General features: G+C 36.5%; 1 protein-coding gene across 2 annotated transcripts in view; it reads right to left on the bottom strand.

Moving 5' to 3' along the window:
* lpin2 (lipin 2) overlaps window positions 1-18,315 on the bottom strand; it is a 112,974-nt gene that overhangs the window by 82,656 nt on the left and 12,003 nt on the right. Inside the window, exon 1 of one of the 2 annotated variants that reach the window (XM_039754839.1) lies at window positions 1,290-1,533. The exons of the other annotated variant lie outside the window; for it this stretch is intronic. Within the exon in view, the coding sequence (XP_039610773.1) occupies window positions 1,290-1,376 (87 nt within the window). The 5' untranslated portion in view covers window positions 1,377-1,533. Of the gene's footprint in view, window positions 1-1,289; window positions 1,534-18,315 lie in introns of those variants that run through there. 2 annotated transcript variants of the gene reach the window in all.

The raw sequence follows: 18,315 nt of genomic DNA, 5'->3' as shown, positions 1-18,315 counted from the left end.
TGGTCAGAGAGTCCCAAATCAGTGCTGTTAAGTGTTGGCAACAGATAATCCAAATGTACTGATCAGATCCAATATATGACCACCAGAGTGGGTGGGAAAATCAACATGTTGTGTCAAGTCAAAACAGTCCAGTAAGGATAGGAATTCATTTCTCAGTTTAGATGTGGAGAAGTCAATATGGATGTTGAAATCACCAAAAAGAATGACTCTCTGGGGAAAGGAAACTAAGTTGGTTATGTGTTGTAGAACTTGTTATATCAAGGCACATATTTAAGTTAAAATAATCTGACATTTAACCATAGAGAAACAAAAAACAAAACATGAAGCTGTACAATAACATATAGGTTGTAGTTTTTTGTCACAGTCATAATTAGTTTACTTACTAATAAAAAGCAAACATCCTAATAAAAACACACTATTAGAAAGAGCATTATCCCACTGTGTTCTGCAATATAAATTAATCTTAAACTAAACCAGGTAAACAATTCCACAAATAAGGCTGGAAAGGAGTATAAACAAAAACTGTTAAGTGCACAGGTTATCATTTCCTGTGTCATGTGATCTTGAAGAAATTTCTTTTTCACCAATGACTCTCTATACTGGTCTCTGACTATTGCTTTAGCTGATTAATTCCTTTTATCCATTTATTTATTTAATCTAGCAAAGCTTCATTTAATGTGCATATTATTCCACAAAGGCAGGAAAGATGTACAGTATGCATATAGTCAAGTAACCTTTCTTAGTCAGACTTGTTTTGTTTCCATCCTCCATCATAGAAATGAAGTAGTCATTTTCTTTACTGTTGTTCCCTAGAATGCTTACTTATGTGTACATTCCTTGTTATCTAGATTAGTTGGGAGGGTATAAAAAGTAAAAGAATTAAAAAAGTAAATTGACTGTAAATTAAAAAGTATACTAAAACAGATTTTAAAATATTCAATGGCTTAGAAATACACACTTTAATGTACTTTTTTAATAAGAAAAAGATATAATTAAACAAGGTGTACAAGTAAGAAAAAAATGTTATATAATCAACATTATGGATAAAACATAAGCTAATGCAAAAATTGGAACTGTAAGGACAAAGGTTGAGAAAATGTATATAATATACAAAATATTCAGCATATAAATCTGGCATTCATAAGAATATATAAATATAATGATATTTTATTAGGTTTAGATGTAATACTCAAAGAAAATATAATATTAAAGAACAGCATTATTTTTCCATTTCTGGTGCAGCTAATACTAAAACCCATGACAGTCTACTATGTCCTATAGTAACTCACCAAGGTCCAAGTTGATTTAACTGGCAAAAAAGAAGGATCATCAATGCTGCTGTTCAAGTAGTCATTGTTATCATCTGGTAAAATCATTTTCCCTTCAGTAAGTTTAGCAAGATTTCAAATGAGATAAAAAGGTCTTTTAAAAAACTTCAGAGTTTTTCCTCTGTGCAGATGTGGGCCAAAACTGACAAAGAAAAGAATGCCCTACTGCTACTGTGTGTAAAAACAGATATGCACACTTAAATGTCAGCAAACTGTTTAATGATTATGAAATTTATAATGGCTTTTAAAGGCAAGTGACATAAACACTGTTCCAAGAGCCAATGAAAGTTTGTTAAAGGCTGACTTCATCCTAATAGATAAGAGACTCCTGGAAACACCGCTCTTTACTTTACTGATAGGGGCAGTATCTGACCTTGCACCTAGTCACATGCTACTGGCAGAAGACTCATTGCTGTAGCAGAGGCACAAGCTAAGTGGTTAATGATTCTCCAGACTGGCAGGTGGCTGCAGCAGTTGCTATTCTTTTTGTGATGAAAAGCTAACTTTGACATAGTACAGCAGAAATAGCAACAAGTCCACTCAACTTTCTCAACTCAAGTGACAGAAACACTTGATAAGTTGTTAATTTAAACAGCCAGCTAATACTTTAAAAGAATGATTCAGCATTTTGCTAAAAATACTTTAGAAAAGCCATTGCAAGATACTAAGATATGAAGACATGTAAGGTCACTAGATCTGAAAATATGTCACTGCACTGCAGCCCCAACTAAAAGGAAAAATTGACTGTATAATTCATGAATCTTAATGATTTTATATTCCCGTACATTAATGAATCTAATAAGAGAGGGGGCAGGATAATAATCACAAAGCATTTACTTACGTTGACAGATGTTACTGGTTCTGAATAAGGATCCAATATCGACTAAATATTTTATATGCATTATAGTATTATAATATAAGCAACAAGCATGTTTACAAGGACAGCCCTCTGCAGTTTTGTAACACCAAGGATTATGTAAAACATTTAAAAAAAGTAGAAAACAAAAAAGATCCAACACAAACTGAAAACAGCAATGGATGATGCCTGAACTGTCTCTACATCTCTCTCATCTATTCTCCTATTTCTTCCTATAAGTCTGCAACTGTTTATACCCCAACAGCATGTAAGACTAGGCAGGACCCAGCTCTAAAGTGCAAGTCATCCCTTGACTAGTTCATTCATTCTCTATGGTTTGACAAAGAAGAGTAAGGATGTTATATTTAATTTTTAAGTTTTTGTATGCTTGTACTTTCTAGGCACAAGTCTTCATTTAAGTCTTCATGACTAATGATTAAAATATTCTCATGGTGGAAAACTTCAAGTAAATATGACTAACTGCACCTGACACATGTGGCCAACAGTGCGTGCATTTTCCTTAGCAGAACTGAGCATGTTTTTACCTTGTGCTTCTGCAAAATAATTTTAAATTTGCTTTAAACATATACACAGGAAATGTAGGCTAACAATTCAAACAGGCAGTGAGTGGACTCTATCAGCACGGCTGAAACTGTAACTGTACTGACTATACTGCTGTCATTAGTCTGTGAAGAAATGAAAGTAACAATTTTGTTGTACCTGTGATGAAAAAATTGAACTTTAAGCGGACATTGGGTGCATATGAATTCAGCTTAGAAGGCTGAGCAGCTGCAGGGCTGCAGTTGTTTATTTGCTATCTAAGAAAAAAATGTACATCTGAAACTTTAGCCAATCCAAATTTAGAATATGATTGACTGATTTACAATATGAACATTTGTGCATTGTTATAGCAATGACATTAACTAGAATCAACATTTACCAATACAACTGCTGGCTGTTTACTCAAGACATTATACCTTATCACAATTTGGACTAAACAGCTCAGAGAATATTATCCTGCAACTGTAACAATGTGCTTGTTTTTGTTGTTTTCATTCATGTTTTCATAGCTAGATGCAATACTCTAGTTTTGAGGTTGAAAAGCTGAATGTTTGAAAAGCAAAACAATATTGGTATAACATCTAGTGCAATTGGATAGCTGTTCAACTTTTTTTTAGGCTCTCATCTGCAGCTATAAATATCTTTGTGGATTTCCAACAAACATTCCACTGTTGTTAACATATGACCTATCTGTTGAAAATTACAAATAACTTGATCTCATTTAGCTGAAACAAGCGCTTTTACCAAAGACTTCTTCCTCTTTTTAAAGCAGTGGCACCCGCATATGTTTGTTTGATGTGCACATAATCTACTACAAAAAGTGTGTTCAGTCATCTTGTTTGGAGTTTGTGTGGGGGAATCATGTTCCTTGGATAATTCTCAGTATTCCTTTTTCTTCTATTTAATCTTAATTACTTCTTTTGGACTTTGAGGTTTATAGTATGTATTGCTTGTTAGCAATTGGGTGACTGTTCACCTTAAATTCGAACAGTATTCTTGCATGTTTGGGTTCAATAGGGGTACTGGGCTATTCACTAAGTGTTAAAGTGTTGAGTTCTTAGTCATTCTGTTGTCTATTGTGTTTCACTACTGAACCCACTGTTGGTCTGGGTTTAGATGAAAGTGTTTTGGTGAAAGATTTAGGGATTGTCTTATACCATTATATTACAAAAGAATTCCGGAAAACTTGATCCTAGCTGTGGAAAAAAAGAACCCTGCAACCATGAGTTTTTTATTTGAAAAACTGTGGCTGTGTATTAGTGGTAAACTGCACAATAAACAAGAAAAAATATGTGGACACTAACATCACTTCTAACCTGGCCCATTTAAACATGTCACTTACCTAACATGAACATATTTAATATGTGAGAGGAAACTGGAGTAACCAGAAGAAGAAACAATGACAGAACTATACATGAATAGTGAGTAAGTTGATAATAAAACCCAGATCCTAAGAGTGCTGTTACTTCAAGCACCATAGACACATGACCCACTTGTCTACAAATGTTCCTTTGATGTACCACAGTTGAAAATACAAATTTTAGTTGCTTGATGATTTTATCTAAGGAAGAAACAGTACATTGTTTATACTTGACCATGAATGTATTGTCATGTTGTATATTCTAAACATCTTAAAAGCTGTGAAAGAGACTGGAAGCTACTTTCACATTATACACTCACCGGCTGTTTTATTTAGTACATCTTTTCAGCTGCTTGTTGATGCAATTATCTAATGAGCCAATTACATGGAAGCAACTCAATGCATTTAGTCATGTAGACATCGTCAAGACAACCTGCTGAAGTTAAAACTGAGCATCAGAATGCGGAAGAAATGTGATTTAAATGACTTGGAACGTGGCATGGCTGTTGGTGCCAGGTGGGCTGGTCGGAGTACTTCAGAAACTGCTGATCTACTGGGATTTTCACATACAACCATCTCTAGGATTTACACAGAATGTTCTGAAAAATGGAAAATATCCAGTGAACAGCAGCTCTTTCAGCAAAATGCCTGGTTGATGCCAGAGGTCAGAGGAGAATGGCCAGACTGGTATGAGCTCACAGAAAGGCAACAGTAACTCAAATAACCACTTGTTACAACTAAGGTATGCAGAAGAGCAACTATGAATGCACAGCAAATCGGACCTTGCAGCAGATGGGCTACAGCAGCAGGAGACCACACATGGTACAACTTCTGTCAGCTAAGAACAGGCAACCGATGCTACAATTCACATGGGCTCACCAAAATTAGACAACAGAAGATTGGAAAACTAATACCTAGTCTGATGAGTCTCAATTTCTGCTGAGACATTCGGATGGCAGGGTCAGAATATAGCGTCAACAACATGAAAGCATGGATCCATCCTGCCTTGTATCAGTGATTCAGGCTGGTGGTGGTGTAATGGTGGAGGATATGTTTTTGGGTTTGGGCCCCTTAGTAGCAACTGAACATTGTTTAAATCCCACAGCCTACCTGATTATTATTGCTGACCATGTCCAGTCCTTTATGACCAAAGTGTACCCATCTTCTGATGGCTAATTCCAGCAGGATAATGTGCCATGCCACAAAGCTCAAATCATCTCAAACTTGTTTTTCGAACATGAAAATGAGTTCACTGTACTCAAATGGCCTCCACAGTCACCAGATCTCAATTCAATTGAGCACCTTTGGTATGTGGTAGAATGGGAAATTCACATTATGGAGGTGCAGCTGATAAATCTGCAACAACTGAGTGATGCTGTCATTTCAATATGGACGAAAATCCCTGAAGAATGTTTCCCTTGCATTGTTTAATCTATGCTATGAAGAATTATGGCAGTTCTGAAGGCAATAGGGGGTCTATCCATGCACTAGCAAGGTGTACCCAATAAAGTGGTCGGTGAGTGTAGCAATTTCTACTAATTTAAGCCATTGATCAGAACTATCCAGCCAGGATTAGCAAATTCACTGGAGTATGTTTTATTCTGGCTCTTGATAAACATTTCTAAGGCGTCTGCTTGGGTAAAGTGATTATTATTCTGGTAGCTTCCTTACTTGGGAACCAACACTTAGGAAAAATGATAAAAATCTGTATTTTTACAGAATCTAGGCAGCAATAAAAAGAAAACACTGTTAAGCTCCATTAAACTGCTGAGAGATAACTCAAACCAGAATTACCTGTGTAATCATAAATCAGCACATACTATAAAGACAAAACAGCTGTGACATTGCAAGAAATCGAGTAAACTATATAGAAATGCCCAACTTTCACTTTAAACCAATTGTCAAACACAGGAAAAAAAATGACACTCTACAATTAAAATCAAGACTTACGCTTGAAAGAAACGTAATCAAAGATAACAGAAAATGTATGATTGAAAATTACAATTGGAGTTCTTTAGAGCTTTGAGGACTATGATGGCAGATAAGGAAGAATCTGTGAGCAACTGACACACCATCTATGGTCTAGAGACCTACATCCTGCTTATAGAGTAATTGAAGAATTACGCACATCTGAATCTGTTCCTGGGAGAGCCGTAGTCAGGGCGGGTGAAGAAACAGTCGTAATGGATGACACTACAGTTGTGACATACTGGGGTGGTTACTTTGAGCAGCTTGTTAAAGCTGATCCTTAGGCTAGGATGTTGGACATCCCTGGGTCCATGGTCCTTCAGGCTGATCTTGCCAAAAAGCTGTGAACCAACCAGTCTCACTGAGATTTCAGAAGAGGTGAACCAGCCGAGGGTATGGAAGGCTGCAGGGATCTGTGGTATCTGGGGTGAACTTCTCCAGGTTGGTGGTAAGGATGTCCCCCTGGCATTCCAAGCAATCTTTGCTTTCATTTGGGAGACAGGCATCATCCCAACTAATTAGAATATGGGACTTTTCGTCGCTATCTGGAAATGGAAGGATGATCGCCTGAATTGCGGCAACTACGGGGATAACACTGCTCTTGGTGATGGGTAAGGTTCTTGCTAGGGTCATCCTCAATAGGATTCGTGATTACTTCCTCACTAACCAGTGTCTGGGGCAGTCTGGTTTTACACCTAAGAAGTCTGACATCAACAGCATCCTGACACTAAGGGTTCTCATCAAGGGCAAACATGAATATTGGTAGAGTTTCTTTGCAGCCTTTGGTGATTTTTGTAAAGAGTCTGACTTAGTTGATCGAGCTGCCCTGTAGGACATTCTATGACTTTGTGGGATTCCCCCAAAGTTAGTGGATATCATGACCAGCCTGTACACTGAAACTGTGACTGCTGTGCAGAATGGAAGCAGAATCTCTGTGTTTTTCCAAGTTGATTCTGGAATTCATCAAGGGTGTGTTGCTGCTCCTACCCTGTCATGGGGTCCAGCAGCTGTGGGGCATCTGTTGGTGAAGAATGATTGATTGCTCTTGACTTTGCTGATGATGCTGTGATCTTCTTGGAATCAATGGAGGCTCTCGGAAGACTACGTGAGGTGTCTAAGTGCCTGGGCATCCAATTGTTCTGGATAAAAACCAAGATCCAGAGCTTTAATGACCTCTTGGGCACAGCCATCAGTAGTGTGTCAGTCTGCGGAGAGAATGTCAACCTCTTCAAGATGTTTACTTGCATCAGCAGTGACGGTCATGTCTCTGGTGACTCTTTCTATGAAGTCAGTAGATGGATTGAGAGCAAGGGGGGTCATGAGGTTGCTGGAAAGGGGTGTGTGGAACTCCCAATATTTCTGCAAAAGGACAAAGGTCCAAGTCTTTAGAGTCCTGGTGCTTCTTGTTTTGCTATATGGTTGTGTGACATGGATGCTATCCAGTGACCTGAGACAAAGACTCGACTCCTTTGGTACTTTGTCTCTTTGGAGAATCCCTGAGTACCACTGGTTTGACTTTGTGTCGAAAGAGCATTGCTAATGGAGTCCCGAATGAGGCACATTATCTGCATTGTGAGAGAGTGTCAATTATGGCACTACAGTCATGTGGTGCAATTCCCTGAGGGTGATCCTACTAGAAGGATCCTCATTGTTGGGGGCCTGGAGCTGTTTTGTCATGTGGTGGGTGTGGCACCGCGCTGTACCAGTGCATACAATTTAGTATTTTACGTAACAAATGGTGGGCTCACCAGTTTAAGATATCCATTTACAGCTGCTTATTTCAACAGACTCCACAATACAAGTGGCTTGTTTAAACCTTTTTCTTATCTTTATTTTGCCTTGTACAATTTTCTGCATTAAGAATTTGTTATTTTTCACATACCCCTTAGGGTTAGAGCACAGGGTCATTAAATTATACAGTGCCTCTGGAGCAATTGCAGATTAACGGCCTTGCTCAAGGGCCCAGGAGAGTAGGACCTCTTTTGACAGTAACAAGAATTTGAACCAACAACCTTCTGGATACTTGTGCACAGCCTTAGCCTCAGAGCCACCACCTTAGGACCATAGCTCCCAAACTTTCTTGAGTCATAAGTATTTTCAGGAGTTGTACAGTTTACATGAAATGTGCTGAATTGTGTTGTTTAGGAGTTAGAGCGTTGACTCTCAGTATGGTCAATTAATTATTACAGTTTTAAGACATATGTGGGTTCTACAAATAAGGAACATATGTTTTATTGGAAAGCATAGGTCTGCTTTGCATTGCAGAGATAATCAATTCAGGAAATTGATGGATAAAACGTAAATTCTTTTGTCACTTTCAATTTTCAGGCTAGTGTGACAGTTTGTATTGATTGCTAACAAATCAGAGACTTGGATGGGCATCCTATCTGTAATTTCATAATTCAGCCTTGTTGTTACAATGTTTTTTTTTCATTAATGAACCAATCTTGTCACATACTCAAGTACTGGAGTATATTTGTTCTGAAAAAATGTATTCAGTCAATTCTATAAACTAAATCTGTCATTCAAGTAAAAATGTTTGGTGAGTCATTCTTAGTCTGAAAAAAGGCTCTATTGAAACTGCATACAGCTTGTTTTGAAATTCAAAAACTCAAGTGAGTACTCTTCATCAGGATAGCCATTGATTGTCTTTGTGAAACAAAACTCCCATCTATGAGCATAACTGTTGTAATAATTGTCATAAGCACACAATATGAATCTGTCTCAAAGGCAAATGCATTCAAAATCTTGTCTGTGCAGCATGTATTGTGGGACTGTTTGAATGCACATGTCTTATGTAGTTTGTTACTATTTGCTATACACAAGGCCATCAAAACTGATGTCGTATGAGCATTTTCCAGAACTGTTGTGATTTTAGAAATATGTGTTTTCCGTTTGTTGTAGTCATTTCTCAAAACACTGGAAATATTTTTTGCTTGATTTGCATGGTCTGTGTTTTGTTGTCAGGTGTCATTTCAGATTAACAAATTTCCATGATTACAAGGCTAGAATTTTCAGGTACATAATCCAGGCGATTCTTTCATTACTACTTTCCATAAATCTGTTCAATATAGCTTTCACTGTATTTTTAAAATTAATTAAGTAGATATTCAACAAAAAAGGTGCTCATGTCTAAAAGGATATATTAGCAAAGTTTAAGCTTAGGGTAGGTTTTTTGTAAATTCAGCTAAGTTAGAAGAATGCAGCTCATTAATATAGCAAAAATTCATATTAATGGACTGGGACATTCAAAGAAAAAATGTATACAAGTTGTCAAGCTTTGGTGGTTTGCCAGGACATGTGCTGTAGAGCCCTATTTCAGAATTGCTGCCATGGTAATAAGAATAAATTACAGTAATACATATATATGTACTTGGGGCACAATTTTTATAAAAATTGCCAAAAAACAATTATTAAATTACATCCTAGCTGCTTACAAAGGATGAAAATTATCCTGTTTCACTGAATGGTTATTTGAGGGACAGTAGATGTCATCCATGTTGTTCCTTATTATTCTGAAACATTGCTATGTAACTCCTGGTGAATGACAATTTAAAGTTTACTTATACCAGCTTTGAAAACCTCATTATCTTCCAAACTTTTAATGGGGTCAAAGACTGAATTTTAAAAATTAAATTTTTGCATTGAATCTCTATCTCTCTATCAATATTATAGACTACCCTGGTGTGTGTACATTTAAACAAAATGGTTGGTTTATGATTTTCTGTTATTTTGTTATTTGGTTTGTATATTGCTTGTCACGGTACATATATTAAAAGGATGACATAAATATTTCTCCTAAAATTGCATCAGTTCCAATACAAATTTTAAAAAGTGGTATTTGCCAAACAAAACATAGAAAGGCTAAGAACTGCAGAGTTATCAAACTAACTTGAATAATCAGGCATTGCAGAACAGAAGATGTAATTAAACCAAGCAGGATTTAGACCTTTAAACGCAAAGTTGCAGTTGCAGTGCCAATTTGCATCACTAATTTACTTTGTCCAGTGGGCATATTGCACTAATTTGTGAACAAACATATTGTACAAGTAGAGAAGCTACCTGTGATTATTTTGACTGCCAAAGGTGTAAGATATAAAAATGAAGGTTTATCATTAATAATATAAGTAGTGAGCAGCCTACAATTTCAAGTTAAGGCTAATATTTTTAGTTTTCTTGTCAAGGGCAAAACAACAAGGTAGCTAACCCAGTTCATAGAACTAGATGAAAATTGCTGAGCAGAATTCCCATTTTATAATCTTGTAATCCCCTGTTAATCTGGCTGCAAACAATAAGATACTCATGAAGTGTTTAATGGGAACAAGCTGAATGTGTCACTTAGTGAAAAGAGATTACAGTGTACATATTTAGAAGACTGTGCAATACATTGCTGAAGCTATGCTTTCATTGAACTGACCGTGATGTTCCCTGTGCAGCACAGATGTATATTTAGTCTGTTACTCAAGGTATTCATATATTATGTGAATAAATTTTTTTTTACATTTTTAAAAATAAAATATACTACACACAATTGTTCTTCAATTCATCACTTACAGTGAATCAATTACAAAGTGATATTTATAAAGGTAGACAGTAGGACGGAAATCAAAGTCGGGTCCATGGAGCTCTAAGGCAACAGAACTAGCCAGTATATCCATGCTCTTTTGTATTATAAAATTCTAAAAAATATTTTAATAAATCATGGGAGTTCTACTATAACTGTGGCATGATATCCTTCAGCAGTGGTGTAAGAATTTAGAAACAGTAACTAAACCCCATGTCCAGTACAGTATAAGCATGGCTCATATTCACACATACAGAGAAATGGTTTGATACAGAAGACTATAGGGTGGTCCTGATCTAATTATGCAATTTTTATTACGCTATAACTTATTAAGTTTATTACATAGAAAATAACCCGAAAAATCCAGGACCATTGAGAAGTGTGCGAACTGACGACATGAAGAATTGTCTTTGCGCCGAACTGGAATCGTCCCCGCATAAATCAAAGTCATCCAGACGATCTGGATCTGCATAATTAGATCTGGACCACCCTGTATAAAAAGGTATATACAATCAAATGTGCAACTTAAACAATAGATTTACATATTACATAAGATGCTACTAGACAGATTATTCCAACACTAAAAGGGATTTGCTTGTTTATAACTAATAAAAGGACTACCCATCAATCTGTGGGTCACAAGAGTTCTTATTTGACAGACCCATGTAAGGAGAAGGCATAGAAGTCAAATATCAAATTGGTTTAATTTTTTACCTAAAATAAAAATTGAAGAGGAGATAACATGTCAAATGCTAAATTTATTCTACTACTACTTTCTTCCAGAAAAATATATTTTTTCCACAGTTTACTCAAATCACAGTTTGTTTACAATTTTGAGCTTTTGCTTTACACACCTTCAGATCTCTGAACAATACAATCTTTTTTTACAGTTTGAGATGGTCTGGAAGATGTAAGGCCGGAGTTATACTTCACGCGACGTGACGCATGCTGCAGCGAACGCTCCTGCTACGCAAGCATTGTAGTGTTTATACTTGCGTGTGTACTTTACGTAAATCTGGAGGAATCCACCAGGTGGCAGTGCGAGATATTATCGCGGTGATAACATGTTCGGCTTGTCTGTGTTGTCAATTGCCTAAAACACCTATTAAATTCCGATAACACCTTACCGCAGTATCTCTGAAAAGGATGTTTATTGATTAAATCCATAAATCCAGGGATGTATGTGTCCATTCCAGCAAGCATTGGGCACAGTGAGAAACAGTCCTTGGCGAGGCCTCAGCTCATCGCAAGGTGAATACAAGCACACACATACACTAGTGTCATTTTAGCGGCACCAAATCCCCAAATCTGCATATCTTTGGAAGGGAACCGGAGCACACTGTGGAATACAAGCAGGAAATACCAGCAACATAACTCCCTGCAAGAAGGCAGTGCTAAAGCTCCGCCACCGTGACACCCCCATGTGTGTAATTATTCCCCCATGTGTGTATTTATTAAGAGTATTCATTATTTAAACGAAATTATATGTAAAATGTAACATACACATTTTAATGCATTTCATCATGAAAGTGATATCAAGTATAAATCTGAAGATTCTAAATGTGCAGAGAGTTGGAATATCATACATTTAATTTGTTCTGTTTGGCGATCTATTGCTGCTTTCCGCTGCTGAAGCAAAATGCCGACATACAGATGCATCCGTGGTGCTTTTATATTCAAGCGTCGCATATTCCCGATCGTAATGACACGATACATTTTAAAAGTCTCACATACCATCTTTTGTGCCATCTATTTTTTATTGTTTTACTTTACCTGCTGTCAGGTCCAAGAAGCTCGTAGCGATTAAAAACCGGGATGACATTTAGGACCGTCTGCTTTAATGATAAAGTAAACTAGGAGGTTAAAGTGGACATTTCGAGATTAAAGCCGAAATTTCCACTTTAATCATAAAATACGTTTTCACCGTGTCCTTTATTTTTTTCTCAGTGGCTCAAATATAACGCTATACATTATGTTGCTGTTGTTAAATGTAAAATTAAAAAATAAAAAAGACATATATAAATGACACGATACATTTTAAAAGTCTCACATACCATCTTTTGTGCTGTCTGTTTTTTTTTGCAACTTCACATTGGCTACATAATGTATAGCGCTATTGAGCCATTCATCAAACAACAAAGTCGCATCGATCCCGAAGGATCTCCATAGAGGCTTGCTGTCACATGTAGATAGTAAACAGAGACTCTGACATCACGTTCCGACTTTTAGCACACTGCACCCCCCGACTTTTTGCTGGTATTGCAACTTCGCGCGCGTCAGCGTTAATTTCTGAGGACCTGCTCAGAGGGCGCATGAAATGAGCGCTGGAGAGCGTGGCAGCCATGATCTTGAGCACGCGTTCTGAGCATGAAGTATAAAAGAGCCCTTACTAAGGACAGGATGGCCTGGTTAGTCTACCTGTGCATATTGCCACTTCAACCCTCATCAATGATAAGCACGGTCAACATGAATAAATGAAATGAATGATAATTGCTAATAATTCTTTTCTCAACCTACGTAAACAGTAGCAACATTATACAGTCTTTTTAACAAAGAAAACAAACAAACTTTCAATTTTGTGCTTGCTTTAAAAAAATTTTAATTCATAAACATGATTGTATTCACTATTACCAGCATCTCTTATTAGTGTTCTACTTGCATGACTATCTGTGTGTCTTGCATTATACTGAATTATTTTGTATATTTCACCTGGTTATTTTTATGGATATGCTTACAGAAATTCTGAAACACTGAAACTGTATACTCTGGGAAATTACCGAGTCAAGTTTCCTGGGATATCAATGCCAAATTTTTGCCCACACATGACTTTCACTTAGATATTTGATGGTTAAAATAGTCTGTAAGTATGAGTGAACAGGACTATAACTACAACTACTAATCTGAACTATGGAATTACCATTTTCAGTATATTATAGTTTTCAGGAGACACATGTATCCCAGAAAATTCTTTCTTTCATTTTACACCCGTCACTAACTGCCAACTCCTTCCACTAACACACATAGACACAGACACACATGCACACATAACCAGCCCTAAAAATTGGCATTAGGACAAACCACTTGAGCTTCGAGTAAAACAATATTTGGGTTTGACTTTTAGTTCTGTTTTAAGCTTCTTGAAACAAAGAACTGTTAATAGGCATCATCAGAACAAGAATCTCTGGAACAAAAATGTAACAAGATCATAAGTAATTGTATAGTATATGACCAAGTTCTTGGATCTTCAGCTGTTTCCAAATGACTTGGTTCAGTGTAAAGGTTCAAATGCTGCGTGGTTTGACGAACTGCAGCATGTAGCAGGGTGTAGTTATTGCCAGTTATTTTTATCTTATTTAAAAATCATTTAATGAAATTAGTCCAATATATGATGTAGTACCCTAAATGCTCCATCTCACCGCTTCCTACAGGAATGCAAATTCCTGGTAAGTCATTGGTTACATAAAAGTATCTCATAATGTTTGTTGCTTATTTCTGGATGTTTACATTTGAAAAGGACTTTGTTTCACGGGTTAAAGCTCAAAATAGGGTTTTCTTAGTATGAGATATATATATGTACCTGCATGTGCAAATTGTTACAAGATAAATATAGGTATAAATAGAGGAAAAACAGAGCATATGCTTATACAACAATTTAAAGAATATGTCACTGTGATGTGCAGAGTATTTATTACCAGTCACTCTGTATTTTTAATTAGCTGCCCCAACTGCTCCAATAAAATTAGAGAAAGCATACAGTGCACACCTTCTGTAAAACCATACAAAAATCGGTTTACTCTATATCCAAACTATCAAAAAGCAGAGGAAACCACAATAATAACTACTGAACTAAACAGTAAGGAAGAACTGATTTGTTCTAATTCATTCTTTTTACAAAATCTAATTATATTTACTCAATGTGCTGTATGTAATATATTCTGAATGTTCTCCTTGTGCCTGCATAGGTTTCCCACCCACAAAAACATGCAATTAATGCTATATGAAAATTTAAAATTGCTCTATTAAGAGTGAGTGAGCGTGTGTATGATTGTTTTCTGCATGGTACTGGCACCCTATCCATGGTTTGTTCCTGCCTTATATCCAATGCTACCAGGATAAGCACCAACACCCTGTGGCCAAGAAGCGAATAAGAACATTAAAAGACAGATGAATGGGTATATGCTAGTTTAGTACTTATGTTAACTGATGAATCTCAGTAGGCTATTTATAAGTAACCCATTTTTATGACACAATAAACAAGTGTAGTAAAAAATTGCTAAATAAAAGGCTTATTCACTATTCATTTTCTTTTCTACTTTCTATCTAACATAAAAAGACACTTTCTATAGTCTTTCTATAATCTGTACAGAAAAAACTGTTCACATGTCGGTCAATCTGCACTTCCTGTTCTGATGTTTGTTGGCAAATATGGGAAACCATAGATTTGTGGAACTTCCAAAAACACCATATCACACCACATGTTACAAAACATAATATCCGTCTTCTTCAACATGATCTGCATCATTAGAGTGAAGTGCTCTATTGCATGTTCTTAAATATATCACCCTGTTAAGAGGGACTTTTCTTTCCCTTTCCTTTATGGTTTTTCCATCTAGTAGCAACTGAAATAACAAGACCCATATGGAAGTTGAAACTCTGCAACCATAGTAACATGCATGCTGCAGTGACTTGCCAGAACTCAAATGATCACATTTAAAAAAGAAATCTGAGCTAAGGCTTGAACAATACCAAATCAACACTTTATGAAGTTTAGAGGTTTGTGGCTTTCATTCTATTTCTTTTAAACAATATGCTCAGTAAGTATGCAGTTTGTAAAATGGATGAATTGTTTTTTTTTTTTCTTTGTTGCCACAAAAAGAAAATGTAAAATCATATCCCAGTCTACAGTCAGTTAAAAAACTTGCAAAATGCAAAAAAAGTCTTTGCATTATAATGCCTAAGTGATATATCTCAAAAGTGTGTTGCCTACAAGTGACTCTGGGGCAGCACTGCAGTACAACCTTTACCACTGCTGCATCACACGACTAGGAATATGGTTTTAAATCCTAGACTAATTACTGTCTGCTATGTTCGTATAGCTTTTTTCTTCTTTGTTTAAGCCAATGCATTCTGCTATATGTAGGATTGGTGTGGGTAGGAGTGGTGATGAAAAAAATTCTACTCTGGGCCCTGATAAGTTTTAGGATATCTACACAGTAGCATTCAAGGGCTTATTTTCTATGAACAAGAAGTGGTGTTAGTTAATGGTGGTAAGTGGTAAGTTAATAACCAAGAAAATATAACTATAGTAAAATTTCAAAAATGTTTTAGACCACCCTTTTAATACATCTTTTATTTTGAGTCCATTGGTGAATTGTTATAAAATCACAAATAGGTTCTACACAAAAAAGAAGACAACTTAAAAAAATAATGAAACAATATCTAATAGTAAATCTGCAATTATCAGCAGTCAGTCTTATTTTGATGCCTTAATAATAAACCAGGCTATTTTTGACCATTCCTATCACAAATGCATTCAGAAAAGCTAATTCTAACCACATATTTTGTTTTCATGCTTAATGCAAGCTTATACATGGTTGAGTAAAACCTGCTTCAGTGTTAACTTGTGCCTGCACAGATTTTTTTTTTAATTCTTGGGATTTTCTTAAAGAAATTATACAGTATTTTGTTTCTATGTCTTGTTTAATATTTTACAAATGTATTCTTTTAAAGATGTGATCTGATGTGATGTCTCCATTTTCTTCATAATGTGTACCAGTATTAGCATGATAACTTTACATAATTCAATTTTTGCAGGAAAATATTCTAAAACAGTTATGCTAAAGTCTAAACAAAAGTGCACCCTTCAGACCAGATTCCAAAATCGTTTCCCAATCTGGCCCTTGATTAAAAGGTTAATCCTACTAAACCATAAGAAGCATTTCAGGTTTTAACCTGACTGTTTACTTGGTTAAATATGCATTTAAGATAGTTGAGTAAATCCCAAAGGAAATTCTCTCATAATAATAAACTGCAATTAATTAAAGCCTAAATACACATTTAGTATTTTAGTATTTACTGATATCTTATGGCCACACAAACACACACACGTGTGTGTGTGTGTTTTAATTGATTGTATATACATTATACTGTATATAGTGGTGCACTGCTACAAGTACTTTGGGGTCCATATCAGTGACAGAAAGGATTGGTCTCACAACTATATAAGAATGGGCAGAGCAGAATTTTTTTCTTAGGAGTCTGTTGCAGCAAAGGAGAGAATGAAAGCAAAGAAAACAGCCATTATGAACAATGCTACACATCCTCTTTCTGGCACACTAGCATTGAGTACTTTCAGCCAACAAATTATTCAGCAGAAGTGTCTGATGAAACGCTGCTGGAGTTCCTTTTTACTTATGGCAATACACCTTAATGATTCCTCACTGTGACTGCTCTCTTTATGTTTAACAAAGTCATAGATTCCTTTCTTGTTTAGCATTTTTGTATGTATTTGTTATAATATTTAGGCAAGCATTTATTTCCCTACTTATTTATTGAGCATCTGTAAAAAGCAAAATGATCCCACTGGATCAAATAACGTTCTACCTATATTTCCATACTTGTATTGATTTCTTTATAAAATTTCATACCCAGACAATTTGTTTTTTTATAAGTTTTAATACAAGGGAGGCATGCAAAATAATGGGTTGTCCCAGAGCTTAACTGTTGCACTCCCTCCATTCTGGACAAAAATAAATTTTTTTTAGTCCTTTCACTAACTTAAATTACGTCTGGTTCGATTAGACAAAAATGTCTTTTTTTCTGAACAGGACTCCTAGCTAGTGTTACGCAGTAAAACAGATCTATAATCTATATAAACTGTGAGGGACAGTGGCAGTCTGGCGCAGCCGGGACTTCCTCAGCAGGGAAGAACAGGGGGAGACAGCCTGCACAGGGCATCGACTTCTCCCCACCCCAACCATTACACGGTAACCCCCCTGGTCTGCAGCAATGCCACAGATTAATACAGGGCATCATGGGACTGGGGAGCCCTACTTCGTAGTGAGGAGGAGTGGAGGCAGTGACTAGGACGGTGAGCGAGAGAGAGAATAAGGCAGGCATAACTGTGTGCTTCTTGTGTTAATTCTGCACTTGTGTTGGTGCTGGGAGGTAATGAATAAAGAGAGTTTCCTATGGAGGAAAAAACTCTCCTGTTTGGGGAGCTGGACCACCCTCTGGTGTCTGCAATACCTTTGTGCGCAAATCACCAAGGGTTAACCAATCTCTCACTGTCTGCAAAACAATATCTGTGTAACTGAGTGCAACAGAGCAGGGAGGTTTTCATGTGTGTGTAGGTCAGCGGAATGAAGCAGTTGGGTACTGTTTTGGTGTCAGTACTGACATACAAAAGCTAATATCAGTTTTAAGTCAAAATTTTCGTTTGATCCAACACTACTCCAAGCACTATGCCTGGCAAAGACACCTGCCTAAACTCATCCCTATGGTAAAGCAGGCAACCTAAGACTGGGGCAATGGTCTACCTTTCAGCATGACCTGAACCACACAGCCATGACAATCATGGAGCTGCTTTCTGATTGTCATTGATTGGCCCAGTCAAAGCCCAGACTAAAACCCCAAAGAAGAGACCTGTGGAGAAAACTAAAGATGGCAGTTTACAGAT

This window comes from Polypterus senegalus, chromosome 5, assembly GCF_016835505.1.
Source record: "Polypterus senegalus isolate Bchr_013 chromosome 5, ASM1683550v1, whole genome shotgun sequence".
Lineage (NCBI taxonomy): Eukaryota > Metazoa > Chordata > Cladistia > Polypteriformes > Polypteridae > Polypterus > Polypterus senegalus.
Note: the sequence above shows the minus strand (reverse complement) of the source record. Positions and strands in the feature narration are given on the sequence as shown.